Consider the following 26,286-nt stretch of genomic DNA (forward strand, 5'->3'; position numbering starts at 1 on the left):
AAAAAAAAAAAAAGAAATCAGTCCTTCCACATTCAAAGTGGTTAAGAAATGTATTTCCAGGATGGAAAGATGAATTTTTATCCATCGTAATAACCTAATGTGGTTATGTCTTGAGATACTAACTGACAGTGTAATGCTTTCACGGCTAACAAGATAGCTTAAACTTTTATTTTTCTCTTTATTTTAACCTTTTTGAAGACAAAAGATATCTTTTAAAAGATATTTTTATAATACACATAATATTAATACAGGAACGCATGTTAATAATTTATAAATAGACACTTATTGGGGATGCATGGTTGGAAAGTTCTTTGTGGTAGGCGTGAGTGAGAAGCAGCATGGATACCTGTGACTTAGAGAAGGGGTTCAGTGGGTGTGACGGGCATTCCTAATATCCTGCTCTCCTATCCTTCCAAACTTGCAGAAGATGGCATCTGCCAGCCCCCTCCTGCTTGGGAGAAGCCCATGACAGTTCTGTGTGACGGGTTGGGAGCAGAACAGAGGTGCATTTGGTACTGGTGCAAGGCCCTGCTGTCTGTTTCTTCCGCAGGTTGTGGGAAAGGCCTTGCGTTGAGTTCCAGGATCAAAAGATCAAACCAGCCTGGGCCACTGAGTCATCACAAGAGGATGGCTGCCTTAGAGAGGTGCCCAGAAATGAGTGAGCAAGAATGAAATGGTTGCTTTCGGCCAGAGACGTTGGGATTGTTTCTTACTGTGGCATAACTTGCACACCCTGACTCACAGAATAGGTGTCACAGGGAGGGTGTGGAGAGCATGCTCAGATGAACAAGCCTCACACCAGTTTACTGGAGGCCCTGTTGTGGCAGGCAGATGGCCAGGGGCAGCCCTGAGCACCAAGCTGGGAGCAGCTACTAGCCTCTGGACTTATTTGGGGAGATGAAGCTGAGAATTGGCAGTCTCATGGATTGGGATGCATCTGGGCACTGCCTTCTCATCCGCCACTGTTAACCATTCTTCAGGGAGCAGGAGATGAGAGTTGACATGCCAGGAGCTACCATATGGCAGAAAGCCACCATGTTCCCAGCTCCTACAGTGTGTCTACAGGGCCACAACACATTCCTAAGGGAGTGATTTGCTCTCAAGTTGTCCATCTCAGGTATGGAGTAGTCCTTGTGGTGTGACCTGCTGAGAGTCCCCTTGCTGATGTCGTTGCTCAGTTGGCTGCTCCGGGGCAGCTTGGGCTAATCCTCTTAGAGAGTGGCTTCAGCTTTTTTTATTGGTCGGGGCTAAGCAAGAGAGAAACGATTGTTGGCAAAGGATCCTTGCTTCTAAGTAAATGAACTATTGCAGGCCGTTGGTACAAGTTTCACCAATGGGCAGTTTCCCCAAATGAGAAGGACTGTGGAATTCCCTGTTTAGCTGACCTTTGCATTGAGCTGTGTTTTAGATTTTGCGTCATTTGGAATCTCGATTCTGTGCATGAATGCGCTGCACATCTCTCTCGGTTTCTTCTCCATTGCTTCTGAACGACATCTTTGGTTTTGTTGTTTCCTCAGGGAGAGGTGAAGCCCAGCAGGCTTGATGACTGCCTTTGGGGAAGGCCTCATTATTTGGTGCATACATCAAATCACACAGGGCAGGCTAGAAGACAGTGACTTTTGGCTAAGTGTCAACACTCTCAGAAGAAATACCAGGCCCAGGGAGACAAAGTCCAGGTTTAACTTTGGATTTGGAGGGAGTTTCTGGAACGTGTAGAGGCCATTTTGTAGAAGAAATCCTCAGACCAAAGCAACAGGTGACTTGTTTTCTCTGTTCATTGAGGACTCTGCCAGGTGCCAGGAGCTGCAGGCATGTGTTAACTCCCGAGAGTCCGTGGGTCTGCTCACTATCTGCAGGGCCTGCCGCCCTACTAGTCACTTAGAGCAACATGGCCCATTTCTCAGCATGTAGAGTGCTTTTACCTCAAGCCCAAATCTGCTCCAAATGTCCTGGACCTTTCCCACAGAGGCCCCTTCCCAGGCTTCGTGCTCTCAGGTGTGTAGAAGGTTAGTGGCGTGTGGATGAGATTGTACAGCCCACTCTCAATAGATCGTATTCTTCATTCTTCATCTTAAAGGCTAGGGTACCTATTTTCTCCTTAAAAAAATAAGCTACCCTGTCTGAGCCTTTTCCAGTCTTTTTTCTGGTTCTCCAAAACACCGACCAGCCAGTCCTGTTGGCTGGTGCTGATGCTGGATGGCAGGGCCAGGGGGGCGTGGCACAGGACAGGTCAGGGGAACGAGGTGTCTCACTGGCTTTCCTTCGCTCAGGCCTGGACTGCTACTTCCTTCTTAGCTGGAAAGATGGTTGCATGTGTACCTGTCAGTGACCTGCACAACTGTAACAGCTGCTTGGTATTGCTTTGTGATGACCTGGGGGCAATACTTAGTAAATAATGTCAATACTAAAATAATAACCGATCATCAAAAAGACAACCAGGATGCCTGAAACTTTGTAGACAAATCTCTTGGCGATATCTAAAATAAGACTGCTGTATCCAAGGGGTTGCATTGCCACCCAAAGCAGCAATACATTCGCACTTGCTCTTCCGAGGAAATACATTTCCTGTGTCCACAGAAGTCACCCTGCCCTGGGTTCTGGGGGAGAAGTAGCTGAGGCCCCAGGGCTTAGCTGGCTGCCGCCGGGGTAAAGTCCCAGTGCTGTGTTATGCTGAGAGGCTCCACACTGTGCAGAGGCAGCGGTGTCTGTCTCTCTATCCCCTCCCTGACAGCTTTCGTCCTTCCAGTATGTACTGGCTTGTCCTATAGGCAGGGCACAGTTCCGTGTCTCCCTAATCACTGCCGGGGCTGGGGAACAACTCATGAGGAAATGTGTCCTCCTCACTGCAGGGGCCAATGTGGCTTTTGGAGGAACCCCTCCTTGGCATGCGATTGTCTGCAGGAGAAAGGTGGTGTGTGATAAAGGCAGCTGTCATCCTTCCCAGGAATTCCCGAGAATTCCTTTATCCCATTGGTAAAAAGATCATGCTAGGCTCCTCATGGCGACAGCCCTGTGGCTCCTTCAGGAGGGACACATGGACGCTTGTGGTAGGGCACGGTGGAAATGGGTCTGCAGACTAGAGGTATTTTCCAGGACCCTGGAGAAAAAGTACTACTTCCTTATGAGGCAGAGGCTGGCCCTCTTTTCTCTGAAAGTTTCACATAGATAATCCCACAGCCTTGCCACTAGGACAGCATGTCCTTGTGTAACAGCTGGTGCCTGCTTTGAGCATAAGGACTGCTCCAGGCCTCACCACCAGCCTTGGAGTGGCCTCATTTTGGCCTACCGCCACCCCTAACTTTTATCTACTCTTTACACAAGCTGCTTTTCTGAGAATCTGCATGAATATCCAGTCTCAAATTTATGTAGATGCATGTGTCATGTTATTGGCATGTCACACTGATAATTAATATCTCTTTATATTCATCTTCAAAGGTTTCCTTATTGTTTTGAGTGGCCACATAGGGTGGTCAACACTTTACCCCCACTAAGAAGTAAGTGAACAACTTGCTCTAAATTCACTGAATAAATCAAGATTCATTCATCAGGTGCTGGTTCCAGTCCGTTTTTTTAAGGCCTCATGGGTTTAAAGGGGCCTAGTTCATGTCAAGATCAGGCTCTTCGTCATGCTGAAGTCTCCTTCTAAACAATTTTTCCCTATTGACATCAGAACTGATGCTTTATAGACTCTAAAGAAATTGAAGACCATCAAACTGAACTTGAAAATTATTTAATTTATTTAAAAATGAAACCTATAATTTTGTAGACAATAGGCTATTAAGAAATGCATGCCTACTGTGAAATGTTGTAGCCATAGGATTCCCTACCCAGAGATGAAGCTGCGGTTGGATCTGCTAGGACATATTATGGAAGAAGCATGCACTTCTCTGTCCCTCTGACCTCAGCAAGGGCTCTTTGTAGAGGAGTCTAGGTAGCACCAGTGTCTGTCTCTAATAGGCCCATGTCACTTGCTTTCCCAGCTTGTCACATTTTGGAATGCTGTGATGGGCTGGCCCAGGATGTCATCGGCTCCATAGGACAAGCCTTTGAGCTCCGGTTTAAGCAATATTTACAGTGTCCTACCAAGATTCCCGCTCTCCATGATCGGTGAGTAGTGCTGTGACACCATTTGCAATAGCCTATGTGGGCTTCATGACCTTTCCTCTTAAAACCACGTCCCTGAGCTGTGCTCTGGACAGGCACAATTAATCACAGGGCTTCCTGGGCTCTGAGACACCTGGTTGGTGCCGGGATATGGCACAGAAAACCAACAGATGGAAGCCAACATATGGATGATGCTTTGAATGTGTAGAAAAACATTTTCTTGAAACTATAGTGACGGTCGCCAAGGTTACAGAAAAGCGACTTCATTATAAATTTTTTTATTCTGTTTCCTCTGCAGCCATGTGATGCTTCCATATGTCACCTCTTTGGGTCTATGTCACCACCGGTTCTGTGTGTCCCATTGTCCTTGTCATTACGATTAGCCAAAGTCGTGCTGCAAGAGGTCCCCTCCGTGAGGCACTGTGCTGGCTACCAGCATAGTTTCTGCTTCACTGGCCTTTGCAGCTTAATGACTTGGTAGTTTGTTTACCTTCCAGGTGGCCCTGAGCAAGTTCTGTAAACTCCTTGAGTCTCAGCAGCTTTATCTGTGAAGTACGAATAAGAGTGGCACCATAGGTTTTTTTTAATGTTCAACAAAATAGTGAGTGTGAAGAGGAGTTGGGAGATGTTTAGTTTATTATAAAAAATGTTCAGGTTCTATCACTGAGTTTCCTTAGGATGTAAGAATATTCCATACAGCATCAAGCATTAAAAGAAAAGTAATATGGGGCATTTCGGTCGTTCAATATTCTGTCCTTGATTGAACTTGCATAATGAAAATCTATTCTAATGGTGTGTTCACCATAAACAAAACTTTACTGTTCCTAAATTTACTCTGTACTTTTTTCAAACTTCTAAAGCCACATTCTTCTATGCCTTAGTTCTAGAGTCAGACTCTACCTTTGCTTTTATGATTGTGAAGCCTTCTTTCATCTCCCTTCTCAGTCTTTGCCTTTCTTCAAAGAGACTTTTCATTTCTTTTCCTCTTTCCCTGGAGAATTCTGTTTAAGACATTCATTTTGGAGGTGCCTCTGCAGGACCCACCGTTTCCACGTTGCTAAAAACTTCACTCCAGAGGTTGAAAATGCTAGAATTCAATTCTCCCTTATGGCCATCACATTAAAAAAAATAATAAGAAAGAAAGAAACTTCAACAAATTGGGACAGAAAGACGTGTATAGAAGAGTTAGAGGCAAACAGTGACAGCAACCCAAATGTAGGTAGGAGAGTGAGGAAACAGATTTTTTATTTTGTGTATAATAGGACATAATAGTTAATAAGAATTCACCAATATACATGTACTACCAGCATAAATCTCAAAATTTATAGTGAAATAAAAAAGAGCAAGTTACAAAAGGATATGAACCATTTATGAAAATTTTGAAAACATACATGATTGCATCTATAGTATATGGATAAATAAATATGTGGAAAGAGTGTAAAAACATACATAAGGCCAGGCACAGTGGCTCGTGCCTGTAATCCCAGTACTTTGGGAGGCCGAGGTGGGCGGATCACCTGAGGTCAGGAGTTTGAGACAAGCCTGGTCAACTCAGCGAAATCCCATCTCTACTAAAAATACAAAAATTAGCTGGGCGTGGTGATGCACATCTCTAGTCCCAGATACTTGGGAAGCTGAGGCAAGAGAATCACTTGAACTCGGGTGGTGGCGGTTGCAGTAAGCTGAGATTGTGCCACTGCACTTCAACCTGGGCAATGAGCAAGACTCCATCTCAAAAAATCAGACACACAAACAACAACAAAATAATGCAAAAATACTATACATAACTCCAGGATATGTGAGGACACGGCAGGGGTGTGGGTGGATGGGTTGTGTTTGACTGTATTTGTCAAGCATATCCCCCTACACCATTTTATAATAAAAATGTTCTAGTATACACAAAGAACTGTATAGACACCATCTAGCTTCTACCATTAACATTTTACTTACAATATAATGTATCTATGTATCCATCCAACGTAAGTTTGCCAAATTTTATTAAAAAGGGAAGCATGTAATTGATAAAAGAAAAATTTCAGCCAGATTAAATTTAAAGGAGTTTAATTGAGCAATGAACAATTCACGCACAGAGCAGCCTCCCAGCCAGGATAGACTAGGGTACTCCAGGGCAGCCACGTGGTGGAAGAAGATTTATGGACAGAAAAAGGAAAATGACTTACAGAAAATGGAAGTGAGGTTCAGAAACAGCTGGATTGGTTACAGCTGGGCGTTTGCCTTATTTGAACACAGTTCAAACAGTTGGCTGCATTTGACTGGCCAAAACTCGGTGATTGGCACAAGAGTAGGCTACGGTCTGTTTACACCTCCACTTGGATAGTTCAGGATGTACAGAGAAACCTTTAGGCCAAATTTAAATATGTAAGGAGGTAGCTTTAGGCTAAACTTGATTTAACATAATAGATCAAAAAGTTAACATTTAATCTCCATGGGGGATGCATAAGTATATTTCATGTTAATTATTATGGTAGCCTTTGTTTCTGAAATGTTGAATAAGAGCCAAATAAATGCTATTAAGATAATACATACAAAAATGAATGGAGGGAGTTAGTGACTGCCATACATACTCCTTTGGCAGTGTACCTAAAGTATGAAGTTCTGTACATGTTTGTATATGGTGAAGTTTGAAGAACTTTGGGGGAAAGAAAATGTAGTAGACAGGATCTTATCCACTGAGAAAAATGTCACCTCCAAATGCAAGTATTGGCATATCATTTCCGTTTGTTTGTTTGTTTGTTTTCTTTTTTTTGACGGAGTCTTACTCTTTCACCCAGGCTGGAGTGCAGTGGCGCGATCTCGGCTCACTGCAAGCTCCGCCTCCCGGGTTCACGCCGTTCTCCTGCCTCAGCCTCCAGAGTAGCTGGGGCTACAGGCGCCCGCCACCATGCTTGGCTAATTTTTTGTATTTTTAGAGACGGGGTGTCACCGTGTTAGCCAGAAAGGTCTCGATCCCTTGTGATCCACCCGCCTCGGCCTCCCAAAGTGCTGGGATTACAGGCGTGAGCCACTGCCCCAAGCCGGCCTATCATTTCTAAAGCAGAACAGCATCAAGGGGCCCTGCCTGTAGCTTCATACTGTCGGTGACCTGACACCCGCCTCACCTTATCCTGCAGAGGCTGCTGGTGTCTGCAGGGTACTGTCTGAGAGAGGGGCGAGGGGAAGCCCTGCCTTCCGTTCCAGCTCCACTCCTCCAACTGGAAGCAGCCTGGGAGCATGAGAGAACCCCACTGCATCCAGCTGTTCCAGCCCCATTCTCTGGGGACCTGACCTGTGGCCCTACTGGCAGGTTTTCCTTCTGGGATGCCGAGATCTTAGGGGCCAGCAAGACAGGGGCTTCTGTTTTGGAGAAGTTCTTGGATTTTCTACTCAATCCCTCAGGCCATGTGTCTCCATACAGGGAAATATTTCCTGGAGGTATTAGGATTTGCTACATTCAGCTTAGTTTCTTTGGGGTAGAGATGAGGACAGGTGAGGGTAGAGGGAGTGTGGCAGTGTGAGGCCGACCAAGCTGTGCGTTCAGCGTCGGGGAGTCAGGCTTCTCCGGTCCTTCTCTCGCTGCAGGTGAGTGTATAGATTTACTATTTGTGAATTTTTGTTGTTGTTGTTCATTATGTTATTACTGGGGAAGAGACTCTGATCTGGATATCTGGATTCGTTGCACATCTTCAACTGGAAATAAAAAATAGTACTTTTTTTTTTTTTTCTGAAACAGAGTTTCACTCTTGTTGCCCAGGCTAGAGTGGCGTGGTGCGATCTCAGCTCACTGCAACCTCTGCCTCCTGGGTTCAAGCGATTCTCCTGCCTCCCGAGTAGCTGGGATTACAGGCGTGCACCACCATGCCCGGCTAATTTTGTATTTTTAGTAGAGACAGGGTTTCTCCATGTTGGTCAGGCTGGTCTCAAACTCCTGACCTCAGGTGATCCACCCATCTCAGCCTCTTAAAAGTGTTAGGATTACACCACACCTAGAAAAAATAGTACTTTTGTATAAATGGGTTTTTGGCCAGGTATGGATTGCAGGATTACGCCTGTAATCCCAGTACTTTGGGAGGCTGAGGCGGGTGGATCGTTTGATCCCAGGACTGTGAGACCAGCCCGGGCAACATGGCAAAACCCCATCTCTACTAAAAATACAAAAATTAGCCAGGTGCAAGGGTGCGTGCCTGTAGTTCCAGCTACTCAGGAGGCTGAAGTGGGAGGATGGCTTGCCTGGGAGGCAGAAGTTGCAGTGAGCCATGATCACACCACTGCACTCCAACCTGGGTGACAGAGCGAGACCCTATCTCAAAAAAATCAATCACTCAATCCATCAGTGGATTTTTTGGTATGGTCTGATTTTTCTTGGAGGATTTTCCTTACAGAAATCCAAGGGTATTTCAACCCAAAACCGAAGAAGACTTTGAAAAACAAATCAGATGCCACTAAGACTCCATTTATTATTATTTTTAAAATTGATAATTCATATATAATCAAATCGCCCTTTTAAAGTTTACAATTCAGTTGATTTGTTATATTCAAAAGTTGTACAGTTATCACCATTAATTCCAGAACATTTTCATTACCCCCCCAAAGAAACTCTATACTCATCAGCAATTACTCCCCATTCTCCACTCCCTCCTCTCCCACCAACCTCTAAACTACTTTCTGTCTCTATGGATTTGCCCATTCTGGACATTTCATATAAATGGAATCATACTGTATGTATCTGGCTTCTTTCACTTAGAAGAATATTTTCAAGATTCATTCATGTAAGATCTGTCAGTATTTCTTCCATTTTAGAGTTCTTAGTAATATTTGAATGTATAGATATGTCACCTTTTGTTCATCCAGTCATTAGTTTGTGGACAGTTGGGTGCTTCTACCTTTTTTTTTTTTTTTTTTTTGAGATGGAGTCTTGCTCTGTCACCCAGGCTGGAGTGCAGTGGCGCGATCTCGGCTCACTGCAACCTCTGCCTCCCAGGTTCAAGCAATTCTCCTGTCTCAGCCTCCCGAGTAGCTGGGATTACAGACACGTGCTACCACGCCCGGCTAATTTTTGTATCTTTAGTAGAGATGGGGTTTCGCCATATTGGCCAGGCTGGTCTTGAACTCCTGACCTCATGATCTGCCAGCCTTGGTCTCCCAAAATGCTGGGATTACAGGTGTGAGCCACTGCGCCCAGCCCTACCTTTTAACTCTTATGAACATTGCTGCTGTGAAGATGTATACAAGTTTCTTTGTGGACATATGTTGCAATATTCTTATGTATATAACTGGGAGTGAAATTCTGTGGTCATATGGTTATGTTGAAACTGCAAAGCTATTTTCCAAAGTGGCTGCACCATTTTACAGTCTCATCAGCAATGTGTGAGGGTTCTAATATCCCCATGTTCTTATCAATAATTTTTCTTGTCTATCTCTTTGATTATAGCTACCCTAGTGGGGATGAAGTGGTCTCTGGTTGTGGTTTTGATGTGCATTTTCCTGATGACTAACGATGTCGAGCTTCTTTTCATGTGCTTATTGGCCTTTTGTGTATCTGGAGAAAAGTCTGCTCAAAACCTTAGCTCCTTTTTAAGATCGGGCTGTCTTTTCATTGTTGAGTTGTAGGAGTACTTTATATATTCTAGATACATGTCTCTTTTAAGATACATGTTAGCAAATATTTTCTCCCATTTTGCGGTTTGTATTTTTACTTTCTTGACATTGTCCTTTGAAGCACAACAGTTTTTTCAAATAGCAGAAGGGAGAATTTTGAGAGGTTCGTATTCTACCATTTTCCCTCTTATCACTAAATTTCCATTTTGTAGTTGGTTTTGTTTGGGATCAATTTCATGGCTTACAAAAATGTGTGCTGTCCCTTGAGGAGCTGGCTATCCTTAGGCATAATTTCTTTCTTAATTAAAATGTCCTTTTACAAAAGGACCTCATTCAAACATGACTGAAATGTTCCAGTGAGTGAAACTCTGAATATGGCAGAGATCTTTTGCTAAACCACTCGTCTGCTTTTCATCTATGCGTGAGACCTGGATGGCTGAAGAGGCACTGACTAAACTCTCTTTTCTTGATAACAGGCGCTAACATTAGATTTGTTGGTTTTGGCTGCAAGCTCAACTTTTGGCTAAAGCCCTTGGAAATCTTCCTTTAACAGAATGCAGAGTCTGGATGAGCCATGGACAGAAGAGGAGGGAGAAGGCTCAGACCACCCGTACTACAACAGCATCCCAAGCAAGATGCCTCCTCCAGGGGGCTTTCTTGATGCTCGACTGAAACCCAGACCCCATGCTCCTGACACTGCACAGGTTAGTTTTATATTTTTTTCTCTTTATAAGGAATGGAGGCTAACTCAACTTTATTTCCTTTTGTTTTTGTTTGTTTGTTTGTTTGTTTTATTTCAGGCTGATGTTCTATTCCATTTTTGACACGGTAAATCGTGAACTTTCTCTCACTGGATTTCATGAGGCATGCAGATGAGAGGCTTTGTGTTAACATCATAAAGCATTAGCCAAATGCTTTGGAACTGTGTTGTGATTCCTGGGATATGAGTCTGGGGGTGTCCTCTGTACCCTCACATGTATTCCATCATACTGTGATCTCAGTGAGGGAAAGAGAGAATTTAAGATTTTAAAAAGGCTTGGGAGGCATTGGGTTCTCTGAAAAGGAGTGAATATAGACCCTTAAAAGGATGAGAATTTTATGAGTTTTCTATTTTATTCATTCCCTTGCTTTATGTCCAACTCAAAATTCTAGTAAGGCAATTGCTTTTTAGAGTTATGATATTTCTATTTTGTTATAGGAAATTTTTAACATTACTACCTTTTGTGAATTATAATGGCACCACTAAAAATGGCAAAATAACATCGAGCTCAGGGATCTGACACTGAGAGGGAATTTCCTGATTTTTTGAAGGAAGTTTCCTGGTTTACAGAGTGGACTTGCCCAAGTGTGAACAATCATGGGCGTATGTGTTATGTGGGAAGTGTGTTCTGACACATAGATACTCTGTAATTGAAATTTATTTTAGGACATACATATGGAAGAGCTTGATTTACAGTCACACTTCGGGAGGGGTGGTGGGGGTAATGAAAACAAGGGGGGGCATGTGTAATTTTGATGGAGATGCAGCCTTTTCCTCACACTCACACAAACTTATTTCCCAAATCTTAATGGCAACCGTGAGGCATGAAGGGAAAATTGGGTGTATCAGAGGATTTGATCCACCTTAAGCATCAATTTGCTGACTGTCTTGTGGCTTTCAAAAGTGGGGAAATGAGAAGAAAATAATTTTTTCGTTCTGTGTTATTTACATGTGTCTCTAGTTTGCAGGAAAAGAGCAGACTTATTACCAGGGAAGACACTTAGGAGACACCTTTGGCGAAGACTGGCAGCAAACACCTTTCAGGCAAAATGAGAGACAAGGTGAGATGGGTGAGAAACACAAAAGACACTTTTCAAAAGTAACATGCTCACCACTGGATCGCCTATTTTCTGTGGACTGACAAAATGACCCCTGGATATATTTGCTGTGTGTGTTGCTATAGAATCCTGACTAGACCATAGAAACAGAGGCAACAATGTGGCGCAATGCACAGTGGTGCACACCTGTAATCCCAGCACTTTGGGAGGCTGAGGCGGGAGGATCACCTGAGGTCAAGAGTTCGGGAGGATCACCTGAGGTCAAGAGTTCGAGACCAGGCTGACTAACACAGTGAAACCCTAACTCTACTAAATAAAAAAAAAATTAGCTGAGCGTGGTGGCAGGTGCCTATAATCCCAGCTACTTGGGAGGCTGAGGCAGGAGAATCACTTGATCCCAGGAGGTGGGGGTTGCAGTGAGCCGAGATCACGCCATTGCACTCCAGCAAAACCCTGTCTCAAAAAAGAAAAAAAAAAAAAAACACAACAGTGTTGTAGACATCTCCTGGCACCAATTATGTGGTGCCTCCCTGCAGCTCCACGACCATTCACACCTCGTGGGCACTCACTGCCTCATGCCCCTGAGACTGTACACCTCCATGCTGGGAAAGCTTCCGTGCCCAGGGGTGCTGAGAAGTTGACATCTCAGGCACGCCTTCACCCCAGTTTCTGATGGGAACTCGTAAGGCAACTCTAAGGTTGAGGTTGAGCCCCAGTGACTCCCACAACAAATTGTTGCCTTTCCTTCCTTGTCTCATTCTCCTTCCCTTTACTCAGGGTCCGCTTTTTGGGGAATGTGAAGCCCCCTACTCTAAGCTAGGGATTGAGGCAGATGTGGTACCAGGGATATGCATCTCTCACAGGCCCTGGATACTCTTAGAGAACACTTCTGCATCTAACATGCACCTACATCATACATTATAACTAATGTTGATATAAGTGTCTATAAGTCACATATCTGCAAATGATTCAAATATATTTAGATACAGCCATAATAATTTAGATACAACTATCTAAGAAGTAACTGCTAATTGGTCACGTAAGTCTTTATTCTCTAGACAGTTATATATACACATACAAATATGTATGAATGTATTTATATCTCAGTCTAATCCTTTAAGAATGTCTTTTAATTTTAACCTTTTTCCCTTCTCAAAAAAATTTATAACTCTTTCAATAGCTCTGGGATCCTGGCTACTAAGTCCGTAAGATCTGAAGGGGATGGGGGCAACTGATGCTTCTGTGTATCTAAATTTAAACATATTGGTTTAATATTGAGGCTTATTCCTGCATTATAGCTATTTATGCCAGGAAGCAAATGACAATACATTTTTTAAATGTCCTCTGTGTAAGAGAATTTCATGTCTTGCCTGCCCCAGATGCAGGAAGACCCACAGTGCTGGCCCAGTCAATAAAACATAAGGCCTGGCAGAAGCCACCACATGTTCTGCCTCAGAATAGGCTGGAAATAGCAAATCAGAGCCATAACTTTGCCAGAGGGGCATTTTCACTATGGCTATTTATCCTTGTTCTAGATACATTTAAAATGTATTCCCATAACATGTGTGTGCATAGACATACAATAACTGCTAAAGAATAAAGGAGACACATTATTTCTGTTATATATTTACTTTATTGCAAAATATGTCAGGTTTATTTTAAAATAGGTCTTGTTTTTGATATATTCAAGTTATTCCAGCCAGATCGAGAACAGATGATGTAGCAGAATGAGCTCCTGGCCTGGAACTTGAGACTCAGAGCTCTCAATAAATTTCCAACTCTTCTTTGAAAACAATAAATAGGTGGGGTGTGGTATCTCAGGCCTGTAATTCCAGCACTTTGGGAAGCAGAGTCAGGAGGATTACATGAGGTCAGGAGTTCCAGGTCAGCCTGGCCAACATGGTGAAACCCCATCTCTACTAAAAATACAAAAAATTAGGCAGGTATGGTGGTGCGTACCTGTAATCCTAGCTACTCGGGAGGCTGAGGCAGGAGAATCACTTGAACCTGGGAGGTGGAGGCTGCAGTGGGCCGATATCGTGCCACTGCACTCCAGCCTCTGCGACAGAGTGAGACTCTGCCAAAAAAAAAGAAAAAAAAAGAAAAGAAAACAATAAATATCTTTTCTCACAGAACAACTTAGAATGTCACTTATTAATTTGCTGGCAGATATTATCCCCAATGGACGTGAACTTCAGGTATTACCATGGCACATGTCCTCCTGCCCCGGCTCAGCATCTGCTGTCATCTCCGGTGGGAAAGGGTAGTCAGGAAGATTATACATTTGGGCTCCTGATCTTCTCCTTTTAACATATTGTTTGTGAAATTCTTTTCTAAAGGCTGATTGGTTTGCAATGTACACAAAGGTGTAAACTGCAAATAGCTGTTACTAAGCAAGGACGCGTAATCTGACTAGACTCTTCAATATAGAAAGCATGTTGAGAACTAGGAGAGTAGAAACACAGTCCGTGCAGGTGGTGCTCCCCAGTGAGGGAATGTTAGCACGACACTTCATTCTCACACCTACAGGCTGGGAGACAGTGGTGTGCTGGCGAACGTCCAGCCACAGGCTCTTGGGAACGCTTTTTAAAAAGCCCTGAACCAACTCTTGCCAGCTGGATTGAGCTGGCTTCAACACACCACCGCCCATAGGGTGTGAAAGACACCCTCTTTCCAGAAATGTGAACGCCACAGGGCGTTCTTGCGAACATGTTTATGTAAGAAGACTGGAGACAGGGCGCACACGCAAAAAGACTCCGAGAAGGATCTGAGCAGGCATTCTCGGGCTACTGGGTCTGGGTGACAGAAAAGCCCGGGCCCAGCCTCAGCAAACCCATTGCCTAGCTGTGAAGTCCCATGAGGCAGCGTCACTGCCTCAGCAGAGGGGGCTCTTCCCTTGCACACCCACCCTGGGCTTCCTTCACAGACCCAGAAGCAATAACTGCAGCCCTATTTTGTAAGGAAGGAGTCTCTCTCAGTTCCTCCCTACAATAGAACAGAGCTTCTATTGTATTGCTTGAATGAAGTTAATTTATAAAGCATTTGCTTACATTAAAAAAAAAAAAAAAAAACTGAGATCAATTAAAATAAGGCTTGTGGTCCTTCTGCTCAGTTATCTGATCTTGAAGCATTTGTCAAGGAGAGGAGGAGACCAGACATGTTCTGCCTGCCAGGCTCCTGCCGTCTTAGGGCAGCAAGGGCCAGAATCTTTGCTAAGGCCATCACCGTGGAGCCATCAAGGTGTCCATCCTGACATTGGCTGGCAGATCCCATGTTGATATGAAGGACTGGAAAACATCTTGGCCGGGTTACAGCAGTGATAAGCTCAGAAGAGGACAATATCACCGATAGGAATCTGAAGGAGGAGTTTTCCCATTTGCAAGCGGAAGAGCTTCTCTGTGAAGGGCTGGGTGGCTTGAATAGTGTCACTATCATAAAAGAAAAGGGGCTCACTTTCTTGTTGCAGGGTCGTTGGAAATCTACAGCATGCCAGAAGGGAAACTGCACGTGGCCCCCACAGGAGAAGCACCCACCTACGTCAACACCCAGCAGATCCCAGCGCAGGCCTGGCCGACTGCGGTCAGCAGCGCTGAGAGCAGCCCGAGGAAAGACCTCTTTGACATGAGTGGGTTTCTGTTTTTCTCTGGTTTTCTTCTCTTTTGAGATTGCTTTTCACCCTGCCTTTTATTTGAAATCTGTGTAATTACTAAATTTTCTGATAGCAGGGTTTTGATTAATGGTGATGATTAACTGTACTTTTCTGGGGGATGATTGGATTTGTTTAGGATTATAGCCCTCTCTGTAGTCAAGAGACAGAGCAATTTCCCCTTCTTTTTGGAATTGACATTCCTCTTGAAGATCTGCAAATATATTGAGACAATATACATACACAAATGTTTATTTATTCATTTAAATAGTAATTGGCTATTATGTGCCAGCTACTGTATTAGTTGCTAAGGATGCAAAGATGAAATGGCATGGCCCGTGTTTCCACAGAGCTCTCGGTCTATGAAGCAGACCAACATTTAACAGATAGGCAAGAAATTGCAACACACCCCTCTCTTATGAGGGTTTTCTCTCTTTCTCCCCTCCTCCCACTTGCTCTCTCATTGTTTTCTCTCATTTTTTCTCTCTCGCTCACCTCTTACCCCTCTCCAAATATTTACTGAACACTTACCATTTGTCAAATACTATTCTACTTGATGGAGATACACAGGGAAACAAAACCAGCGAAGTCTCTACCTCATGGAGGTTAAATAAACAACTGTATCTATTACCAGGTAGTGGTAAGTGCTCCTCAGTGATGAAAACTCAACAGGATAAGGAGAGTAGTAGGAGTCTATTGCAGACAGCGATGTAGTGGGATGTGTACCACGGACTTTCTGTTTGTAATATAGAGTGAGGAAATTAAATCATTCATGAACTGATTAACGAAAGCGAAAATTTTTGTTAAAGAATTTTGAAAGAGCATCACAAGCTCACAAGAGCTTTATATCCTAAAATTTGCTTTTCATATTCCTTGAGAATTTTATAGGCTGAAGAGGGAGGGAATGGAGACTAGTTCTGAATGAGTTTCTACCATGTGCTAAACACTTATTTTTAAATTTTTACTGGTAAGTATTATGATAACTACTGTTACCTTTATTTTACAGAGGAGGAAATGAAGAATCCTAGAAGTTAACTAACTTTATCATTTGTGAAAGGCAGCATTGCTGGGCCAATACCTGTGATTTGTGGTGTTTTCTATGAGTGAGGACAGGGTTAAGTGCCTTTATAATTAGGCAACCTCATCACAACAACACTGTCTCCCTAGCAAATTTGACTTCCCAGACACACTGGAACCCCATTTTGACTTACAAAAATCATCTAAGCAAGAACTGTAGAATCTCAATGCTTGAAGCCACCTTCAATGCTAGATCACCTAATTCAGTCCCGCCAGTGCCTTTATTTTTAAAAATGTGAAAACAGCTTGAGAAATGTGAAGCCACTTTTTCAAGATGCAAAGCACAGTGGTAGCTCTCCAAGCTTCTGCTGGAGTTGTTTTAGTACCTCCAAACTGCAGTTTAATAGTTCCATATTTGGTTAGACCATTTTTACTGTTTAATATAGTCAATTTACCAATGACTCCTGGACTCAGACCCTAAGGAAAGTTAGATTGGCTGGTGTTTGGGATGAAAAAATGAGAACCAGAGCTACCCTTTTCCCATCAGTTAATTTCTCCTCTTGCTCTCAAAACCTAAGGAGGGGAAACAGAATGTAAAAAGAGCCTTAGAAAGGCTGGTGCCAGTTGAAAAGTGTGGAACTAAATAAAGCCAGCACTCTGTGTTCTTTATTTTGAACCAGTAGCTCTATATAATAGTGGTGCTGATGTGACGATGGTGGTGATGGTGGTGCTGCTGCTGATGGTGATTTTGATGGTGGTGGTGGTGGTGATAATGATGGTGATGGTAGTAATAGTGATGATGGTGCTGATGGTGATGGTGATAATGGTGAGGTGATGATGGTGGTGATGGTGGTAGTGGTGATGGTAGTGATAGTGATGGTGGCACTGATGGTGATGGTGATGGTGATGATGGTGGTGATGGTGATGGTGATGCTGCTGCTGCTGATGATGATGATGGTGGTGGTGGTGGTGACAGTCATGATGATGATGGTGATGGTGATGATGATGGTGATGATGCTGGTGGTGAAGGTGGTGGTGGTGATGGTGATAATGATGGTGATGATGGTGGTGATGCCGATGGTGGTGGTGGTGGTGATGATGGTGATGGTGATAGTGATGATAGTGCTGATGGTGGTGATCCTGCTGCTGCACCTGTTACTGCTGCTGCTGCTGTTGCTGCTGGTGACAGTGATGGTGATGATGATGGTTATGGTGGTGGCAGTGATGGTGATGATAGTGATGATGACAGTGCAGATGGTGGTAATAATGGTAATGATCCTGATGATGCTGATGGTAGTGGTGGTGGTGATAATGGTGAAGGGATAGTGATGATGATGTTGATGGTGGTGATGCTATTGCTGCTGCTGCTGCTGCTGCTGCTGGTGGTAGTGACAGTGATGGTGGTGACAATGATGGTATTGATGATGGTTATGCTGGTAACAATGGGGATTATGGTGATAATGGTGATGATGATGATGGTGACGATGGTAGTGATGCTGATGGTGGTGGTGCCAATAAAAGTGAATGTGGATATAGTGGTGATGGTGGAGATGATGCTGACGATTTTGATGATGTAGATGATAGCAAAGGTGGTGATGGTGTTGAAACAATATAATACAAATGATAATTCCAGGTAATCAGGAAAAAAGTCAGATGAAAAAGAACATCCACAAACATAATTTTTGCCAATGATTCTAACTTATTTTTATCTCCAAATCTGTCAAAGATTAATAAGCGTCAAAAAGAGCTAATTTTAGTTTCATTTATTCACCTCACTTCTGCCCACCCTGTACTAACAATGAGCAAGTTTGGCTTATTTTACAGCATTTGTTGACTATAGTGAATGAACTGTGTCCCAGGAGCAATGCTGGGCTCTGAGGGTGTAGTTATGCTCAGGAAAGAACTATTCCTGTTCTTGTGCTGCTTGTGTTGTGCTGGGTAGACAGTGTAGGCTGAAATAATCATCGCACTACCTTCCACTTGCATAGCACTGTGTGCAGTTTTCAGAGTTCTTTCATACACACTACCTAATGTGAAAATCGAACATAGGAATTTAGTTAGACATGCCTGGCTACTTCTTTTGCTGCTGGTATTTATTGTTAGAGCAGCCATCTCACCATTCACACATGCCTTGCACTGAGAAGTGTGCTCTGAAGGGGATGAAACCAAGTATGGTCTCAAGCACTCATTCGAGAGCCTCGTTCCACAGGGAAACAAGTGAAGGTTAAGGGGAGGTGGAGCTCCTAGCCTGGGGCAAGTCACACGAGAGGCACCCAATACCCATAAGCTTTCTCTTTTAAAAATTTGCCTGATGCAAAGATTTTGAAATAAATCTTTGGTGGATTGGGCTCCTGTTTTGCATAAAAATCAAAGCTTTGTAGCTTATCTTTCCCTTTGGTATTGGCAGATTTTTATTCCGAATTTGTTAAAGAGGCTGGCTGAAGTTCCAGAGAAAGTACATGGCATGTGATATTCATGGCCTCCTGCAGCATGCAAAAATGAAGTCATTCCAACTAGCTAGACAAAGGGTGTGCTTGACTCCTTGGCACATAGCACAACTCCCAGCTGTCTTGGGAAAGCAGACTCATCAGAAAGTCATGCCAAAATTTGGGCTGTGCTTTTCAATGCTTGTTATGATGGCTCTTGTTATATTACCAGCCAGCTAGTTTTTTCCAGTGGTTTTTGTTTTCCCCTTCTGGAGGAGTTGCCTTTGCATTTCCATCTCTCTCACTGTATTTTTTTTTTTAATCATTTGCTCTTCTTGAGATTGACTTGTTGCTGGTCAATGTTGTTGATGACAGAACCTTTTGAAGATGCTCTCAAGAACCAGCCCTTGGGGCCCGTGTTAAGCAAGGCAGCCTCCGTGGAGTGCATCAGCCCTGTGTCACCCAGAGCCCCGGATGCCAAGATGCTGGAGGACCTGCAAGCTGAGACTTGGTACCAAGGAGAGATGAGCAGGAAGGAGGCAGAGGGGCTGCTGGAGAAAGACGGAGACTTCCTGGTCAGGAAGAGCACCACCAACCCGGGCTCCTTTGTCCTCACGGGCATGCACAATGGCCAGGCCAAGCACCTGCTGCTCGTGGACCCGGAAGGCACGGTGAGCACCCAGTGGGGATGGGGTCGGACCTGCTGATGGGCGCAGACCTGCCTTAAACAATCTCCACTTTGTCAAATGACCTCCATGTTCCCACCTCTATCCACAAGTGCCTACCGAGTCCTTCAGGGGAACCCAGGGACAGACAACTCCTGTCATCAGGCCAGAACCAGGAGCCAGGAGCCAGTGGTCAGGGTCCCACACAAGTTTTAAAACTTTTAGAATTATGGCCTAGGCTGAAAGCCTTGACTTTTATGTCCTTTAAAGTAAATAAATACAGAAACTGAGAGCATTTTCCTTACAAACATGTTTCTAGTGGACAAGGAAGTACAGGCGTCTAGGCTTTTAATATTTACCTTGAATGCTTCTGTCAAAAAGTTGAATCACTGAGGATTTTGTTCTAAGGCTGTAAAATGTGATGATCAGTAAATGAAACCCCCTTTGCTAAGTCTCTTGTTTTCCCATTTAGAGAAGTAACTCCTAGTGATGTTGGCCATCCCTGGCACTATAGCTGTATCTGAATAATCCTGTAGGTTTCACTGAATTTTTCATCTTCCCGTCAAGAAACACATTCGACTTTACCTGGGGCATAGTCCAAGAATTGCTAAGCTTCATAAATGTAGTTAAATCAACCTAACCATTGAGTGAAATTCCAGGATTGTTTAAAACCTTTTATCCAGTGAAAACAACAAAGCAGGGTAGAGTTATTTAATAGGAGTTAAAAACATTGCATTTTCTGATTGACAGGGAGGGATGAAGCTTTTGTTTTCAGCTGGACTGGAACACAATTAAACTGCATGAGTCGGGGGTGGGGGTGTTATCCAAAATGGTTTATTACCTCAGGTGCCAAGACTCAGTTGCCTGAACACCCCAGCTCCTGGCACTCTAAACAGTTCCTCTTTCTGTTTCTTTGGAAGCAGCCACTTCCCACTTCCAGCCAGTAGCTACTTCCTCTTTCCCTTCCACGGAGACAGCCCCTTCCTCATGAATGTAACGTATATATGTATATCCTTCCAGTCCATCTTCTTTTTTAACATACATGTACTTCTGAGAAAACATTTTGTGTTTGTGCCTTTTAGAAATTTGCAAATTAGCCAGGCGTGGTGGCGACTGCCTGTAGTCCACTCAGGAGACAGAGGTGGGAGGATTGCTTGAGCCCAGTAGGTCAAGGCTGCCCTGAATTGTGATCGCAACACTGCACTCCAGCCTGGGTGATGGAGCAAGACCCTGTTTCAAAAAAAAAGAAAAAAGTTTGCAAACATGATATTGTTCCACAAATCCCATTTTGTTTCTTCCTTTTCCACCACCGTACATGTTGTTGAGATGTGTCCATGGTGGTTTCTGTTGATCAGATCATTACTGTGGTGGGCTGCCTGGGGCCGGTCACATGTGCAGTCCACACGTCACTTACTGAGCTCTCTTGAGAAGGATGACTAAGCTGCTACAAACTCTCATGCATGTTTTTCTCTGTACCTGGGCACGGTATCTCTGGGACAGGAGCCAAGAGTGGCGTTTTGGTCACAGGGTACACATACCTTGAATTTCACTGGGGCTTGGATTTGCTTTCAGAATGGCTGAGCTACGGAGGCGCACACCAGCAACATCCTTGCTCTTCCTTGAGAGAGTCTGTAGGTTTGCTAGTTTGTGGGAGTAAGGAGAAAGGGAAAATCTCATTGTTTGATTTGTAATTCTTTGGTTGCACTTCATTAGTAAATTAGCAGATTCTTTCTGTAAAGTTAATGTTCTTATCTTTTCTCCATGTTTTTCTTTTGACTTTCTGATTGGGCTTTCTTGTTGAGGTTTTCGGCAACAGAATTTTCATATGTATTCTCTTGCTTTTGTCATCCATCTGATAATTTTGTCTGTGATAGTCTTCATCAAATAGAAGTCTTTCATGGGATGCATCTGAATCTGTCAGTTTTCCCATTTGTGCTTGATGGTTTTGACTTTTAAAGTTTTTCTCCCCCACAAATCACAAATATACTGGATTTGAATATATATTTTCTTTCGTTAGCTTTATAGTTTCATCTTTCACATGTGGGCTTTAATTCCAACTGAAGGTACTTTTGAATTTGAAATGAGATAGAGACACCATATATACACATATATACATACATTTTTTGTTTGTTTGTTTACTTGTTTGTTTGTTTTTGTATTTTTAGTAGAGACAGGTTTTTCCATGTTGGCCAGTCTGGTCTTGAACGCCTGACCTCAGGTGATCAACCTGCCTTAGCCTCTCAAAGTGCTGGGAGGTGTGAGCCACCACGCCTGGCCGAGGTTCAACATGTTTTTAAATCTCCAGAGGGTAAACCAGTTTTTCTGTCACCATTTGCTGAATCATTCATCTCTTCTCTGCTGTCCTGATGTTCCTTTGAAAACATACTAAGTTCTTTGCACCATGGTCTGTTTCTGGATGCTGGATTCTATTCTACTGATCTGTTCAGTCCTTGTATAAGTACCATGCTGTTTCCATCCTTATGGCTTTGGAACTCTCTTAGCATCTGGTGGTGTGAGTCCTTCCTCTTGATTCTCCTTTTTCTAAAACGTTCTACTGAGCTGCAGATATATATTCTTCTTTACACTGATTTTAGAATCAGTTTTTCAAGTCACCAACAATATGTGCTGGGATTTCAATAGGGCTTGCATTGAATGTATATAGATTAATTTGAGGAAGAACAGACATTTTTGTTGGGGAGATCAGACCCAACACTAGGTCATGGGGGTGACAAAGTCCAGCAGAGTCAAAGGATTGAGAAAAAGACAGTTTGAGAGAGAAAGGTGGGACACCAGGGGGCCATTGCGATCGTGGAGGCTACAAAGGCCCCGAGCTCTGGGAGCCTACGGTATTTATTGGTAATCCAACAAAGAAACAGGTGGTGTGAATGTGGCGGTCAAAAGGACACGTTGCATTAAGCACATGATTTACAGCTTTTATATGGAACATGTTCTGCTACTTGAGATAATGGGAATATAATCGATCTAGAAGCGTAGGAGGGCTAGAAGCAAGGAGCCAGCAAGTCTAGACACATTCCCGAAGACATTATACAAGCCCTGCCTCAGTTTCCCTCCCAACATTCAGCTTTTTCCCAACACTTTTTCTGTATTAGATCAGCACAGCCACAAGCATGGCATAAGTCTCCAGTAACTCAGTTTTTTTTTTTTTTTGGTAGAGTTGTAAAATTTTTCCCACAAATTCTTCTATCTCCTTTATTAGATTATTTCCTAGAGTGTCTAGATTTAGCTCCTGTTGTAAGTGGCATGTTATTTTGAGTTTCTTTTTCTCAGCCATTTTTCCTGGAGAGAGAGGAATGTTGTGTGATCTTGTGCCTGGACACTTTGCTTCTTCCAGTAGTTTTACTGGAACATTGGTCCTGCCATTGCAGACCTGGACAGTTTCACCTCCTGCCCTCCAGGGCTCACCCTTACGTGGTATTCTCACCCCGTTGCTCTGACTAGAGGCACCTACAAAGGCTGGCCAGGGGAGAGTGTCCTTGTCCACTCCAAACTTGAAAAGGAATGATTGCACTGGTTGCAGTAGGCTTTGGGGAGATTATCTTTTCACTGATTGTCCTAAAAAATTGCGTTCATCCATTTATTCATTCATTCAGCAGATATGTACTGAATGTCTGCTATGTCCAGACATTGTATTTTGGCAGCTGGAAAACGTCTATGAACCTGTTTTAAAAGAAAATATCTGCTCTCATGGAACTTACACATTATTTAATTACTTTGATTATATATAGGTGTTGAACTGTATCAACTACTTCTTCAGCACCTTTTGAGATAATAATTGTTTTTTAAATTGTTAATATGGAGAATTACACAGCTGGATGTTTTTGATGTTGTAATCCTGTCATAAACTCTGCTTCACCTTGCCATCGTTCTCGTGAAATACATTATTGGATTTGGTCACCGAATGTTTTATTTAGGATTTTGTTGAATCTCTGTTGTAAGTAAAACCTGTCTTGTTTTTGCTGCCTTGGCCTGTATATGCTCATCTGATTTTGATATCAAGATTTTGCCATTTTACTCACCTCTTAAGATGAGCTAGGCTTCCTACACATCAGAGAAGTCTTTTCAGAGAAGCCTTCCCTAACCTTTTTATCCCAAATAGGATCCCCTCTATACCCCCTGTTTCTGCATTCTGATTAGTTTTTACCTTAAAGCACTTACCACAAACAAACATTTGTTTCTTTGTTAATTTCTTCATTATTTGGCTAGTTTCCTCTACTGGACTGTATTCCCCATGAGGGTAGCAAACTTGTTTAGTGCCATAGCGCCCAACGTGTAGAATAGTGCCTGGCACATAGCAGTGTTCAACAAGCATTTGATGAGCAAACACAAAGATTGGCCTAGGCTTTTATAGGTTAAGAGTTGAGAGCCTGTGGAGGTGATGGGGTGCTGAGGGTCACATGCTACTGGCAGACGTAGAATCAGAAATGAAATTTTCGAAGTAGAATCAGCTCGGACTTCTTCCTCTTTGCATAAACTAACAGTTGTGATTATCTAAAAGAAAATAGGGGAGAAGATACCCAAGCAATTCTATGAGAATATAAATATTTCAGTTCAAAATTTTAGATATTTAAAAAAACAAAAAGCTAAAATCTAGTTAAAGATGTCATAGAACAAAGATGATTGAATTTGTTTGTCCACTTAGTCTGTATATGTCAAAGAATGACTTAAGAAAGAACTGTGTACTACTGATAACATACTTATTATACATTAAAAAATCGGTATCATAATGTAGCAGATAAAGAGAGTATAAATTTGTAGAAATATGATTAAACCAGGTATCCAAGCAAGCCAATGCCCAAAGCTGTGTTTACCATACAGTTTTAATTTTGGAGGAGAAACTTGTAGTACTGTTGAGAAATTTTGTCAAGTCATACCTACTAATGACTGTTCTTCGGCGGGAGGGCTCTTTTGTTGGATCTAATTTTTTAGTTAAATTGATCCTATGGAAGACAGCTTTAGCTGAAAAAGAAAATGGAAATGAAAGACTTCATTAAAAATGTAACATTGCATTCTTGCTGTGGGGACACCAAAATAGGCAATGAACACATTCTCTTCAATATTTATTCATCTGATTTTCATGGTAATTGGTTGGTCCCTGACTATAAAGGGGGAAACTTGGCAGAGAACAGATTACTCAGAGAAATAAGGATGCAAAACAGTTCTGCATCTAAATTTACTCCACAGTATACCAACCTTTGTGCCTTCCCACCTTTCACTGAGATCACTGGAAACGTGATGAGAAGCTGCCTGGGGCATCTTCTGAGCCCTATTCGTAAGGTGTCAAGAATACTGACTCTAAAATAGTATCTGGAAAGTGCCAGTAGCTGGGTCTCTAAGAGAAGCCTCAGAGATGGAGTCTGGAACACTTTACTTTTCAACATCTTCAGAATTGTTTAGTCAGCCCTCTTATGTCTAAAATTATTCCCTGAGTCATTTATCATTGATTCATCTCTTTGGTCTTGAAGGACCAGCTAAGTGAGGTGGGCACTGTGCTTGCATTTGAATGCGTTGCTGCCGCCAGTGAGTGGGTTTCCTGTGGGCGTGATTCACATGGTGTCTGGTCATTGCACATTTAAGAGCACATGCTGGGAATTTTGTTCATAAAATCAGAAAACATTGATGACAATCCAACACCCCCACATTCACTAGTTTTTGAGAGTAATTTTTAAATGTTCCCTAATCCTCACTTTATAATGTCCTGTTGTTATTTTTAAATTCCCTTTGTATCATCCAGTCTAGGCTGTTCTGCAATAACAAATAAAATCTGTATTCTCAGTGGCTTAACCCAGCAGAGCTCAGTCTCCTGCGTGCCAAGTCCCGTGTGTGTTGTGTGGCTCTCCAGGTCCCACAGGTCCTTGGGTGACTTGGGATCCAGATGAACTGTTGTCCATGTCCTGGGCTCACCTTCTCAACATGGGAGCTCGAAGGAGAAGAGAGGCTGGAGGAAACTCGTGGGCTGTCAATGGCTGTGCTGTGGAGGGGACTCACATCAGCTCCCTCTAGTCCATGAGTCCCAGCCTCACTCCAAGAAAACTGAGAAATGCTGAGAAACATGGAGCATTTGATCCAAGAGCCTGTCTCAGCCACATGCGTTTTACATTTTTATCAATGTAACACTGAAAAATATAAACAAAGGAGATACAGCAGAAGGCTTTTAAGGAAAAACACTGGTCTCCCCCAAACCATTTCCACTCTCGCCCCATTCCCATGCAAAAACTTGTGCACACATAGTTATAGTAGCATTATTCATGATAGCCCAAAGGTAGAAACAATTCAAGTGTCATCAGCAGATAAATAAGAAAGTAAAATGTGGTATATCCATACAATAGAGCATAATTCAGCTATAAAAAGAATGAAGTATTGATACATGCCACAACTTGGATGAACCTTGAAAACATTATGCTAAGTGAAAGAAGCTAGTGACAAAAGACCATATGTTATTCTATTCACAGTAAAGTTCAGGATGGAAAATCTACAGAGACAGAAAATAGATGAGTGGTTCCTAGGGGCTGGGTGAGAGAGAGGGATGGGAGAACAGGGAGGTGATAGCTGAAAGGTATGGCATTTCTTTTTATGGTGATAAAAATGTTCTAAGATTGGTAGTGGTGATGATGAATGTATCTGCAAATATACTGAAACCCATTGAATTGTACACCTTAAAGAATGTGGTATCTAGATTATATCTCAATGAAGCTGTGTAAAAAGAATCTCTGTATCTACAAGTTTATAGAAAATACAGGTCAGGTGTGTGGGCTCACGTCTGTAATCCTAGCATTTTGAGAGGCTGAGGTGAGAGGATCACTTGAGCCTGGGAGTTCAAGACCAGCCTGGGCAATATAGTGAGACCCCATCTCTAAAATAAAATATTAGCTGGGCATGGTGGCATGCACCTGTAATCCCAGCTACTTGAGAGACTGAGGCAGAGTTCAAGGCTGTAGTGAGCTATGATCATACAGCTGCACTCCAGGCTGGGTGACAGGTGACTCTGTCTCAAAAA

The 26,286-nt window shown here is 43.0% G+C and overlaps 1 protein-coding gene across 1 annotated transcript in view; it reads left to right on the plus strand.

Annotated features, from left to right (window-relative positions):
- The window catches only part of SHC3 (SHC (Src homology 2 domain containing) transforming protein 3), a 133,184-nt gene that overhangs the window by 88,484 nt on the left and 18,414 nt on the right, over positions 1-26,286 (plus strand). The window contains exons 7-11 of the mRNA XM_011975222.1: positions 3,981-4,107; positions 10,253-10,403; positions 11,421-11,520; positions 14,984-15,142; positions 18,982-19,277. Coding sequence (XP_011830612.1) covers positions 3,981-4,107; positions 10,253-10,403; positions 11,421-11,520; positions 14,984-15,142; positions 18,982-19,277 — 833 coding nt within the window. The remainder of the gene's footprint in view (positions 1-3,980; positions 4,108-10,252; positions 10,404-11,420; positions 11,521-14,983; positions 15,143-18,981; positions 19,278-26,286) is intronic.

The sequence above is a fragment of the Mandrillus leucophaeus genome, unplaced genomic scaffold (genome assembly GCF_000951045.1).
Source record: "Mandrillus leucophaeus isolate KB7577 unplaced genomic scaffold, Mleu.le_1.0 Scaffold152, whole genome shotgun sequence".
Lineage (NCBI taxonomy): Eukaryota > Metazoa > Chordata > Mammalia > Primates > Cercopithecidae > Mandrillus > Mandrillus leucophaeus.